We start from the raw sequence: 12,268 nt of genomic DNA, 5'->3' as shown, positions 1-12,268 counted from the left end.
CTCACGACGAGGAGGCGCCGCTTCCTGTTGGGGGTCTGCGTTCGGTCCAGAAACATGCCGGAGGGTCACTGGAGACACGAAGCCGTCCAGATGTCTGAATGAAAGCGTGATGTCTCTGTATGAGGCGATAATGAGAGGATGACAGTGAATGATTGCACGTCTCTACATGAAGTGTGAATGAATGAATGTTATGTCTCTTTATAGAATGAATGCATGATGAGAATGAATGATTGAATGAATGATTGTGTCTTGATATGAAGCATGAATGAATGAATGAATGTTATGTCTATATATGATACTAGAATGAATGCATGATTGTACGTCTCTGATGAGAATGAATGATTGTGTGTTTATATGATAAGTGAGTGAGTGAATGAATTTTGTGTCTTGATATGAAATGTGAATAAATAAGTGAATTATTATGTCTCTGTGTGAAAGAATGAATGTTATGTCTCTTTAAAGAAAATATGCATGATTGTACGTCTCTGTGATGAGAATGAATGATTGTGTCTCTATATGATACGTGAATGAATGAATGAATTATGTCATGATATGAAATGTGAATGAATGAGTGAATTATTGTGTGAATGGATGAATGTTCTGTCCCCATATGATACTAGAATGAATGCATGATTGTACGACTCTATGCAATGAATAATATGAATAATGAATAAGTGAATTATGTGTCTCTATGAAGGGTAAATGAACCAATGAATGAATGAACGTTGTGTCTCTATATGAAACAAGAATGAATGCATAATTTTTAATCCACTTGATGAGAATGAATTATATCTATATAAAAATGAAAGCGTGATTTATGTGTTTGTATGAAGTGTGAATGAATAAATTAATGTTATGTCTCTATATAGAATGAATCCATAATTGTACGTCTCTGTGATGAGAATGAATGATTGTGTCTCTCTATATAGTACGTGAATGAATGAATGAATGAATTATGTGCCTTGATATGAAATATGAATGAATGAGTGTATTATTATGTTTCTATAAGTGTGAATGGATGAATGTTATGCTCCTATATGATACCAGAATGAATTCATGATTGTACGTCTCTGTGTGTTGAATAATATGAATAATGCATGAGTGAATTATGTGTGTCTATGAAGGGTAAATGAATGAATGAATGAATTATGCCTATATGAAACTAGAATGAATGCATGATTTTACATCTATGTGATAAGTGAATTATATCTCTATATGACTAGTGAATGAGTGATTTATGTGTCTCAATGAAGTGCGAATGAATAAATGTTATGTCTCTCTATGAAACTAGAATGAATGCATGATTTTACATCTATTTGATGAATGAGTGAATTATATCTATATGAATGATGAATGAGTGAATTAAGTGTCTATCAAGTGAGAATGAATGAATGCTGTGTCTTTATACAAAACTAGAATGAATGCATGATTTTGCATCTATGTGATGGTAATGAATGAATGAATTATATCTCTATATGAATAATGAATGAGTGAATTATGCGTCTATGCATTGTGAATGAATGAATGTTATGTCTCTATCCAAAACTAGAATGAATGCATGATTGTATGTTTATATTATTGCTTCAAGGGTTGAGCCCTGCTTCTCGCCCAATGTCAGTCTGGCTCGTATTTTGACGCCATGGCGAGCTCCCCGGCCTCGCCGCAGGGTTACTAACACTCTTAACTCCGGGCAACTTCTTACAGCCGCAGGCCAATGCCCCCCCAACACACACACACACATACCGCCGCCGCCTCATTGGCGGTTCAAGCCAGACGGACAGCAGAAAACCCTTCAAGCCTTATTTTTCAGCCCGGAGAAAAAGCGATGGCTACTTATTGAATTGTGTAATTTGTGCCTGTCACGTCTGCTCAGCGCCGCCGGGGACGGAGCGACCGCAAGACGGGCCGGAACGCCGTACTTCTGTGTTTTCAGCGCCGAGCTGGGTGGGGGTGGGGGGGGAAGAGGGGGCGCGGTGAGGTCCTGGTGCTGTTGTGGGGGATCTGTGACATTTTATACGGCGGTTATTTCTGTATTTATTTATTCTTCTCTCCATGCGTCTGATGTTGCGTCCAGATGGAGCGCCGGGTACGAAACCTCAAACTGGCTCGGAGGGTCTGCAACCGCGACCCCCCCCCCCCCCCTTTACTCCCCTCTTTCTCTGTGTAATAGAAGAAGAAAAAAAAAAGAAAGAGCGTTCCAGTCTCACAGAGGGTGAAGGATGATGGATGGACGGGTTGCTCCGGTCGGGTTCGCTGTTTTTTCTTGAAACGAGGGGTCGTCGGATTCCCAGGCTGCCGTGACGTAGCCGTAGCGCCGCGGCGGCGACCTTTATTATCAGGAAGGGAGGGGGAAAACACCCATCGAGGTGTTTCTCTACAGTTTTGGATGCAGCGGCTCATCATTTGACCTTTGACCCCTGCGGTGAGGTCACTTCCTGGTTCACAAGATCCAAATCATCGCCTGTAAATGCCCCACCTCACTTTCCTTCTTCGTTTCTCGTCAGAGTAGTTTTTACGGAAAAAAAATAAAAAAATAGGCAGCCGACCGGCCAATCAGACGCCACGGTTTCTGCACACTTTTCCAAACCCTCGCTGCTTCTGCAGGAATTTTTCAAGCAGCCGTCCTCCTCCTCCTCGGCATGTGAAGACTCGGAAAGGATCTCTGGATCTTCTCATCCAGGAAATGAACTGTCAGCCCTTAAGTAGCGGCGCGCTAACACCTGGAGCACGTTCCTTTTCAAGGAGAAGCTTCTGGAACCGCAACCGGAGACCCCCCCGACCACCCACCACCACCACGTCCCCTCTCCGTCCGTCCTCGCCGTAAACCGTCCTCCGATTCGTCTTTTTAATTTCAAGCCAAAGCCACCCCCTGTGGTCGGCTAATGTCGGGCTGCTGCCGCGGCGGGTGTATTCCAGCATGTCTGGCTTCTGTACCCGCTTTAAATACTACTTTGAAAATATTCATCGTCCGTCACTGCTGCACGCGTGTGTGTGTGTGTGTGTGTGTGTGTGTCGCATCAACGTGTAGCTCGAGTGGTCCAATAGCGTGCTAGCGCCCCCGCCCCCCCCCCAACTCAATTTCATTTGAGTGTTTCCCCCGAAGTGATGGATTCACGCAACTTTTTGCCATCCCTCATTCTTTCCACAGATTTTTTTTTTTTTTTTTTTTTCCATGAAAGGGATTTTAACTGGCGTCCGGTTTCAAACGTTCTTCTGGAAATAATTGCTTCGCATTGCTTGGATTTTTTTTTTTTCGGGGTGTGGGGTTGTCATTCAAAAGATCAAACTCGCGGGGATCAGCGGCATGTCGCCGGAGATCCGTATCGTCCGACGTGGAATAAAACAGCGTCTTTGTCTTCAGATCCTCCACGTTCGTCTCCTGCGAGGGTTCTCGGGTGAGAGGGTGAGTGCGAACCCCCTCCGCTCCCTCCGACCAGAAGAAAGACCGTCTTTCAACGCTTTCCCCCTCATTTCCTCCCGCTTGAGAAATGTCGCTTCGCCTTTTGGACTTCAAGACCCGGTGGCCAAGGGGTCGAGGGAGTCGTGGATCGATTTGGGAGGGGGGGGTTGCGACGCTCCCAGGCGCCGTGGATGGACGATATTTTCGGGGTTTCCTGATTTCCAATTATTTCATTAATTCGTGAACGGTCCCGCCGCAGCCCGTCCCAGCTGTCACTGGAAGGGAGGCAGGGTTCACAAGCCAACGTAGGGGGAAAAACAACCATTCACACCTTGTATAGAGATATGGAAAAATGACTAATAAGAATAAAATAAAAAGAGCAGTAAAGATCAAAAGAAATAGACAAAAATAAAATTAAAGGTGTGTAAGAATATATAAAAATATATGTAACTGTGTATTTACAAGTACATGTATATGATTGCATGCAATCGTTTTGAGTAAAAGTAGGGGTTGTTGTACAGTAAAACATTTATTGCAAAGAAGACACTCTGAGTGTCTGACACTGAGAGAGAGGAGTTATACAGCCTGATGGCTGCCGGAAGGAATGATTGCCCATGGCGTCCTGTGGGGTATCGAGGTGGGATCAGTCTGGATACAACCATTCACTCATTCACATGTCATCAAGACGTACAACCATTCCCTCCCTCATTCACCTATGATATTGTGACAATCAACCATCCACTCCCCCATTCACCTATTGTCACACGCAACCATTCACTCCCTCATTCACCTATTATATTGTGGCATGCAACCATTCACTCCCTCATTCACCTATTGTGACATACAACCATTCACTCCCACATTCACCTATGATATTGTGACAATCAACCATCCACTCCCTCATTCACCTATTATATTGTCACGCGCAACCATTCACTCCCTCATTCACCTATTATACTGTTACACGCAACCATTCACTCCCTCATTCACCTATGATATAGTGACATGCAGCCATTCACATTTCCATATAAAGACATGCAGCCACTCATTCACCTGTTATATCGAGACATACAACCATTCACTGTCTGTCACACTTCATATAGAAGCCATTGTCTCTATTCATATTTGACACTATAGCTGTTACGCTGCTGTGACTAAAGAATTTCCCCTATGGGGATCAATAAAGTTTATTTTATCCTATTCACTCTCTCATTCACGTGATGTGGAGATTCAACAATTCCCACATCTGGGCAGTTGATGGTCTTCAGTGAAGGAGGTCGTCCACGTAGACCAGGGGAGAAGATTTCTTCACTTTTATTGAAGTTATATGAGGGGTGAAAAGTAAAGAAAATAAAGTCCGGTTGCCACGACATGAAGATCTTGACAAGAATTAACCTTCCCAATGGCGTCGCCTCTCGGGTCATTTCCCTCCCCGATAACTTGGTCTCCGGGGCTGCAGGGCGGACGACGCCGCGGCCTCGAATGTCCTGGGAGGGTAAAGTTACATCCCTCCGACACAAAGCGCCGGCCGCCTCGTCCGCAGTCAAATGAAACAAGCCCTCATTTGAGATTCAAATCCTTTTCAGCACCCGGACATTTTCAGACCACTCAGAGCCGTTCGGTATCAAACAGAGAAATCGACCCGCGCGTCGAATGGCTTTTTATTTTTTTTCCGCCTTTTGTCTTGAAGCGGTCATTTCTTCGGGGGCGGACGGAGGCGCCAGCAGCCTGTTATCATCAAATCAAAAGTGACAGAGGGGGACGACGGGAGTATCAGGCAGAAATAACCCTCTTCCTGCCTGCCGTTTATCTCCGGGGCGGATGGGTTGCCTGTGTGTGTGTGTGTGTGTGTGTGTGTGTGTGTGGGGTGGGTGGGTGTCTTTTTAAAAACAGGCCTCGGTGGCCTCTTGTGCTCGATGCGGTCATGTGACCAGGGTTTCTGCTTCCTGTCTTACATCTGCCACCCGGGCAAAGGTGCGGCAGGAAATGGGAGTTCAAAAAATTGCATCTGGTCGTGCCGGCGTGATTTTTTTTTTTTTTTTTTCTTTACCGCCCTTGTCGTGGGATCCATTTGAGCCGCCATCCCAAGACGGGGAAAGGGGGCGTAAATGTTTGCGAGGCAATTTCGGCACACGTTCCACTCAAGCGCCCTCCAAAAGGCTTCCCTCACTCCAGGCTGAGAAGGAGGTCCACTCAGCCCACTCTGCCCTTCCACCCTCCTTCCATCCTTCCATCCATCCATCCATCCAACCCCTCCCCGCCCCTTTGCCCTGACCGCTGCCCCGCTCACCCCTCCGCCCCTCCGCCCGCCGGACGACAATGGCCCACTTTCAAAGAAACAAGCGAGGACGAAGATAGAAGTGTCCTGTGTGTCCGAATTGGCTGTTTGCTGACGGGATCTTTTAACCGCGTCACCTCATAAATCAAAAAAAAAAAAAAAAAAAAAAGGCATAATGGCCATTGTTTTTCTCCGAGAACCGCTTGACCCGTTGAACAATCCATCCAGGATCCTCTTTCTTTTTTTTTTTTTTTTTTTTTTTTTTTTTGTTCCCCCCCAACACTTTTGGCACCAAGAGCAGGCCGAGTCAGAGGTGAAGATTTTTTTTTTTTTCAAATCAAAGTGGGGCCTCTTTTCGCGGATTTGGCGCTTTCAAGGGTTTCCTCGCCGCCCCCTTCTTGTTTTATGCCCCTGCAACCCCCAACTCTTGATTTTTTTTTTTTTTTTTTTTTCCTAATGGATTCTGTGAGCTTGGATCAGCATAATCTATCACTATGCACATTGTAACCCCCCTCCAACCCCACCTCCCTATTTCTGTGCCGCATTGTTATGCTGAAATCGGATTAGATTTGGGAAGCCGTTTGCCTCTTCTGTGTTGGCGGCGGACACTTTTTGTATGTTAGCACAAGGAGCAATGAGGGGGAAAAAAAAAAAAAAAAGAAAAGCCGACGGCCGCTGTGCGCTGGAAGAATGACGAATGGCGTGCTTTTTTAAATCAAGCGTGTTTATTTTATTTTGTTTTATTTTGTGGTTCAGGCACTTGACTTCCTCCGGAAGGGACTCGCCTTCTGATGCTGCATTTATGTATCCAAAAAAAAAAAAAAACTGCTCGCCGGTGGAAAAGATCCGTCATGCTTCACGCGTGGAACAGCGATGTGTATCTGTTTTGATTTCAATCGGCTAATGAGCTTTTGGAAACGGCAACCCCCCCCCCCCCCCTTCCCCGACCATGTGGTCCGCTTCATTCACCCCTCCGATGTGTCAGCAATCGCGGAGATATCATCATAATTACATCACTCGCGCTGCGCTCGGATCACACAAATCTGCCAGCGCTGTTTCCATCGGGCTTATTGTTTTAACTTACCTGACGTCATCTTGGCCTTTTTGTCCGATTCTCCGAACTGCGTTCCCGTGATTATTGACCATAAATCCGATGTTTTTTAACCTCTCAGAACACGAGCGCTACGAAGGATTACACCGCGTTCCGGCGGGATCGGGGACAATGGCGACACCCGCTCAATGGCGTGTTGGGGGACGCTACAAAAGCGAGGCTCCGCCGCGCAACCTGCAATCTTATCTGGACGCGTGTTCAAGCAGATGACCGTTGACCTCTGCTATGCGTTTTTTTTCTGGCACCCATTCATCTTGTACCGAACCACGCTAGCAGTTTCCAGCGCTAATACCAACCATGCTATTAAATCTCATAGTACGGGCGCTAGTTTCCTTCCTGGTGCCGGGTCCTGGAGGGGGAGGGTAAGGCGATCCCGGTCCTGATGTCAGTCAAACCGCTCTTATCGCCTCCACCATAATCTAGACGCTGCGGTTGGCCGTCGGTTTCTCGAACTTAATGCTGCGAGAGCAGAGCCTAGCACACTCGCTTTCCCCCTCTCAAAGCAGTAGCTCTTGATTATACGTTTGCATGTAACGTATCTGCGTAAAGCCCATCAGCCAGCCCTCAACCCCCCGAAACAAGGGAAAAAAAACCCCGACCTAGTCCGAAAACAAAACAGATCCCCTCCCTTGGAGCGGCGCCGTGTGGCACGGCGGCGCCTGAGGTGGTGAGACATGTTTAATGACATACTTTGGGTGTGATCTTTGTTTGGGTTGACGCGCGACTGATATTTATATCCGCTTGTCAGGCGTGAAAGAGCAGGTCCAAGGGACGATTCCGGAAGCCTCCACCTGTGCTGACGCAGCAGCTGAACTGCTGAAACTAGTCCTTTTGGCACTGCAGGAACTTTTTGCAGTTCCTTCAGGAACTAGGCCACTTCTTGGTGCTTTGGACCGCAGGGGACCTCAGTCCCCGGAGCCACTCGCGTGATGTCAGTGATTGGTGCATTACCAGGACGCCATTTTTAAAAACTATCCCTGATCAGCTGTTTTCTTGGCGCCACAGTGGACTAGAGCGGTGGTTCTTAACCTTGTTGGAGGTACTGAACCCCACCTGTTTTACATGCGCATTCACCGAACCCTTCTTTATTGGATCGAGGATCGTTTCGTCGATGGGTACAAAGAACAGGCGGAGTAGCCTTTTCATGGAATCTGGCTCCCTTCACCTTGAATCCAGCAAGCGCTACGTTCTTGTAGTTCCCATCTCCATGCGGCTGAAGGAAGCCTTCCCTTAGTTTTGCCGGTGCTGGACTAGAATTGCTCATCTTGTCTTTGCAAATCATGCAGTTAGGACATCGATTCCGATCGCGTTCCGTCATACATGTGAATCCGTATTGTACGTATTCTTCCGACCGCTTTCTTTTTTTGCCCGACATAATTAGTATGAAGGGATTAAAATATTAAGAAAGAAATCACATGACGTACCATCACGACAGTCACAAGTTACTACAACTGAGCGCGCCAAAATCCCTGCAGCACGGATAGGCCGAGCGATGTAGCGTGATCACCTGCAGCCGGTGATGTCATCACCAATGTGTGTCTTGACCTCCGCCGAACCCCTGAGACTGACCCACCGAACCCCCGGGGTTCGATCGAACCCAGGTTAACAACCACTGGACTAGAGCATGGAGAAATGGGCCGATGAAGAAGTCCGAGCTTTTTTATTTTTGAGCGCGGGGGTTAAGGGAAGCCTGCCTGTGGGAAAGCTGAAAGGAGGCTACTTCCTAGAACCAAAATCGAGTTGGAGACTTCTCGGAACCGCTCCGACCGAAAACGGCAAATGTGTTTGGAAGGGCGGATTCCGATTTATTGACATGAACCATTTCAGCTCCTACTGTTGTTATTGTTCCCTTGGAACTCACCCGATGAAGGTGATTGGTGGAACTCATAAGACACGCACGTCACCAGCTACTTGTTACAGACTGCGGAACGCCATTTTTGAAAATTTCCCCGGTCAGTTGACGAAAAGGTCCGAGCTCTTCGCTTTCAAAGTTGTCCGTGTCGTCTTCATCCTCTTCGCAGCGGTTTGCATCGGCACCTACTGTTGTCCCTTGCTAAGCTAATGCTAAGCTAAATTGTCCGTGGAGGTTCTCAGTCGTCCAGATCAAGGTCGTCTTGTCTTGAATTTTGAAATCCAGCTCAGAACTGAAGAAGCCTCTCAGATGAGAGGTGAAAGGTCCAAGCTAAAGAGTTCCCCCTGTATGAGGCTCGTTCCTGGAACCGAATTCATGCCGGAAAGTCCTTAGAGCAAAATTCTTTGAGCTTTTCTATGCAAAAGCGGTGAACGTCAAGGCAGTAATATTGATTTTGAACCTCAACCTGTGCAGGAAAACTCACTTCTTTCAGAAATATATCACAGTTATTGCCATGAAACCAAGATGTATTAAAAACCATTTAAATCCAATAGTATGACATGGTCCATATGGAACAGCCCGACGCCATAAATCTTTCAAAAATAAGCCAGCGGTTGACGGTTAATAAAAGCAAATTGCTTAGTAGGGACTGCAAAAATAGAAGTCGATAAATTTGTTTTTTTCGAGCGGGAATCGTTCGGCGTTGACAGCGAACGCGGCTCCGTCGGTCGCACTTTCGACCCGGACCGGAGCTGCGTAACTTTGGACGGAGTCGCAAGCGCCCTCTCCTCTCCGGCATGGTTAGCGCACATCATCGCTCGTGTTTAGATTTCCAGGAAATGCGTCCGGGGGCTTTGATTGGGTTTTCTGTCAGACCTGAGATCTCCTGCGAGGGAGTATGTTGATGTTGGAGAGCTGCCTGCACTAATAGGTTTTTGAGCTCTGTAATAAGGCTAAGTAGGCTCAGTGAGTCATTGATTACAGAACCCAGTCCGCTCCATCAGCTTGATTACATTACACAAGAACTGGCTCCACCTCAACCTTCTCCTAACCCTTTTCCCTCCTCTTTCGTTCTATCTTTTTTTTTTTTTTTTTTTTCCCAGGGAGCTGATGCCCAAGTCCCTGGAGGGCCAGATCACCATGGAGAAAACCCCCAGCTACTTTGTGACCAAAGAGGTTCCGGCACGAATCGCCGCCATGTCCCCGGACACCAAGGTTATCGTGGTGGTGCGGGACCCCGTCACCCGGTGCATCTCGGACTACGCGCAGACTCTGTCCAAGAAGCCCGACATCCCTTCCTTCGAGAGCCTGACCTTCAAAAACAGGACTACGGGGCTCATCGACACGTCGTGGGGCGCCATCCAGATCGGCATCTACGCCAAGCACCTGGAGAACTGGCTGCAGTACTTCCCCATGGACCAGATCCTGTTCGTGAGCGGCGAGCAGCTGATCAGAAACCCGGCCGTGGAGCTGGGACGCGTGCAGGACTTCCTGGGCCTGAAGAGGATCATAACGGACAAACACTTTTATTTTAACCAGACGAAGGGCTTCCCCTGCCTGAAGAAGGGCGAGGGGAGCAGCAAACCCCACTGCCTGGGCAAAACCAAAGGGCGGACCCACCCCAACATCCACCCGGAGGTGGTGCAGAGGCTACGGGACTTCTACCGCCCCTTCAACATGAAGTTCTACCAGATGACGGGACAAAACTTTGGTTGGGATTGATGTGAATAACGGAGGACTTTTTTTATTTTATTTTTTTTTTATTATCTGAAAAGATATTTTTTTTTGTCTGTATTTCAACACTAAGATCTGGAGATATCGGTATATATATATATCCATATATATATATATATATATATATATATGTGTAAAATGTACAGAAATCTATTTTATAATAATTTATTTTTATTTCTAAGCAATTAATTCACTAAGCTGCCTAACCATATTTGTACATAACATCCGGCCCACGTGTCTCTTAACATTCCTGGTTTTCGTTCTCGTCCTGGTGCTTCAGGTCGCGGCGAACACTGACGGAGAGGTACGGGTGGAGGTGGTGCCCCATTGGAGAGAGAAAAAAATTAAAAATATAAAATTAAAAAAAGGCACCGTATTACGGGTACGGAGTGTGGAGGACACCTATCGACGCGCTATCGTCATTCACGCATGGCAACTTGGCCCTCCGATCCGCCTTTTTTTTCGCCATCGGTTTCCTTGCCGGAATCGCGACCCCTCCGATGCAAAGCTCACGCTCCTTCCCACTCAATAACAGGTGGATCAATAGGTCTAATTGATCCTCATTGTGTCACTCACGCTTAAAGTATTCAGCTGCCCTTTCATCCCGGGATGCTCCTGCTGCCCGCTCTAATGAACCGCCCATCCATCAAACCTCAAATCCTATCTCGGGGCCACCTAAGAGCCCATGTTAACATTATGCTAATCGGGCGGGGGGTAACCGGCCGATCGATCGCCCCCCTCGGCTCTCTAACTCCCATTAGAAGCGGTGCCGACTCGGAGCCCCCCCCCCCTGTCCTCTGGGTTCAAAGGTCACGCAAAGTCCCAATCAAATTTCCCTGAAAGGCACTTGATTTGTTGCAGACAGCGGCGCCGGGAGGGTTAGCAGCGAGGCTTAGCTTGGGCTCGGTTTGGGTAAAATGGAGTTTCCTCAAAAGGGGGAAGCCGCGTCGCAGAACCCGGTAACAAACGTCCGGCGGGGTTTCACCATCTCACCTCTCATGTCATCAGAAAAAAAAAAAAAAAACCTCATGTGCCATTGTCTATGACTTGTATATAAATATACACTGCTCCAAAAAATAAAGGGAACACATCCTAGATCTGACCGAATGAAATATTCTTATGAAATTCTGTGTTCTTTACGTAGTTGGATGAGCCGACAACAAAATCACACAAAAATTATCAATGGAAATCAAATTTATTCACCCACGGAGGTCTGGATTTTGAGTCACACTCCAAATGAAAGTGGAAAAATACACTCCAGGCTGATGTAATGTCCTTAAAACAAGTCAAAATGAATCAGTGTTGCTTCCCAAGTGGACAGTTTGATTTCGTGTAAGTGTGATCGACACTTACATCGTGTCATTTAAGTGTTTTCTTTATTTTTTTGAGCAGTGTATATATATATTCTTTATTTACCCCCCCGTCATCCTCACATCTCTTAGTGACAAGGGTCAACCTTTTTTTGCCAAAAAGAAAAAAAAAACACGTTAGCTTGAGCCGCTATCTCAGCCTCCTGCATTGCTTTTATTTCTCTCCTCATCTTTGTACTTGAATTCTCGATATGCAAGAGCGAGCACGTGCGCGGTTAGCATCCCGATACGAATCGGCTAACGCTACGGCTAACGTTCGACGCGGTTGGACAAAATGCAGGATTACGGAGGCGGATGGAGGGCCCAGACTGAATGTACGTGAGTCACCCGTCCACGAGACTTCCTCAAATTCTACGACTGATCGTCACTCGTTTCTAAAAGTATATTTCCCTTTTTTTGGTTTTCGATGATGTCATGCCTCTTTATGGATCCACTGCGGTTAGCTACGGATGTGCTACGGATCGGTAGCACGAACGCCAATTCTCTATTTGTTTGCAAACGCCCTTCTGTCTTCAGTGCAATC

At 46.7% G+C, this 12,268-nt stretch overlaps 1 protein-coding gene across 1 annotated transcript in view; it reads left to right on the top strand.

Annotated features, from left to right (window-relative positions):
• Positions 1-11,400, top strand: part of LOC147215330 (heparan sulfate glucosamine 3-O-sulfotransferase 3B1-like) — an 18,156-nt gene extending 6,756 nt beyond the window's left edge. Inside the window, exon 2 of the mRNA XM_086139741.1 lies at positions 9,745-11,400. Coding sequence (XP_085995867.1) covers positions 9,745-10,363 — 619 coding nt within the window. The 3' untranslated portion in view covers positions 10,364-11,400. The remainder of the gene's footprint in view (positions 1-9,744) is intronic.
• The last annotated feature ends 868 nt before the right edge of the window (positions 11,401-12,268 follow it).

Source organism: Fistularia commersonii, chromosome 32, assembly GCF_037954325.1.
Source record: "Fistularia commersonii isolate RoL2024-O1a breed Wild chromosome 32, RoL_Fcom_v1.0, whole genome shotgun sequence".
NCBI lineage: Eukaryota > Metazoa > Chordata > Actinopteri > Syngnathiformes > Fistulariidae > Fistularia > Fistularia commersonii.
This window is presented reverse-complemented; position numbering and strand designations above follow the sequence as displayed.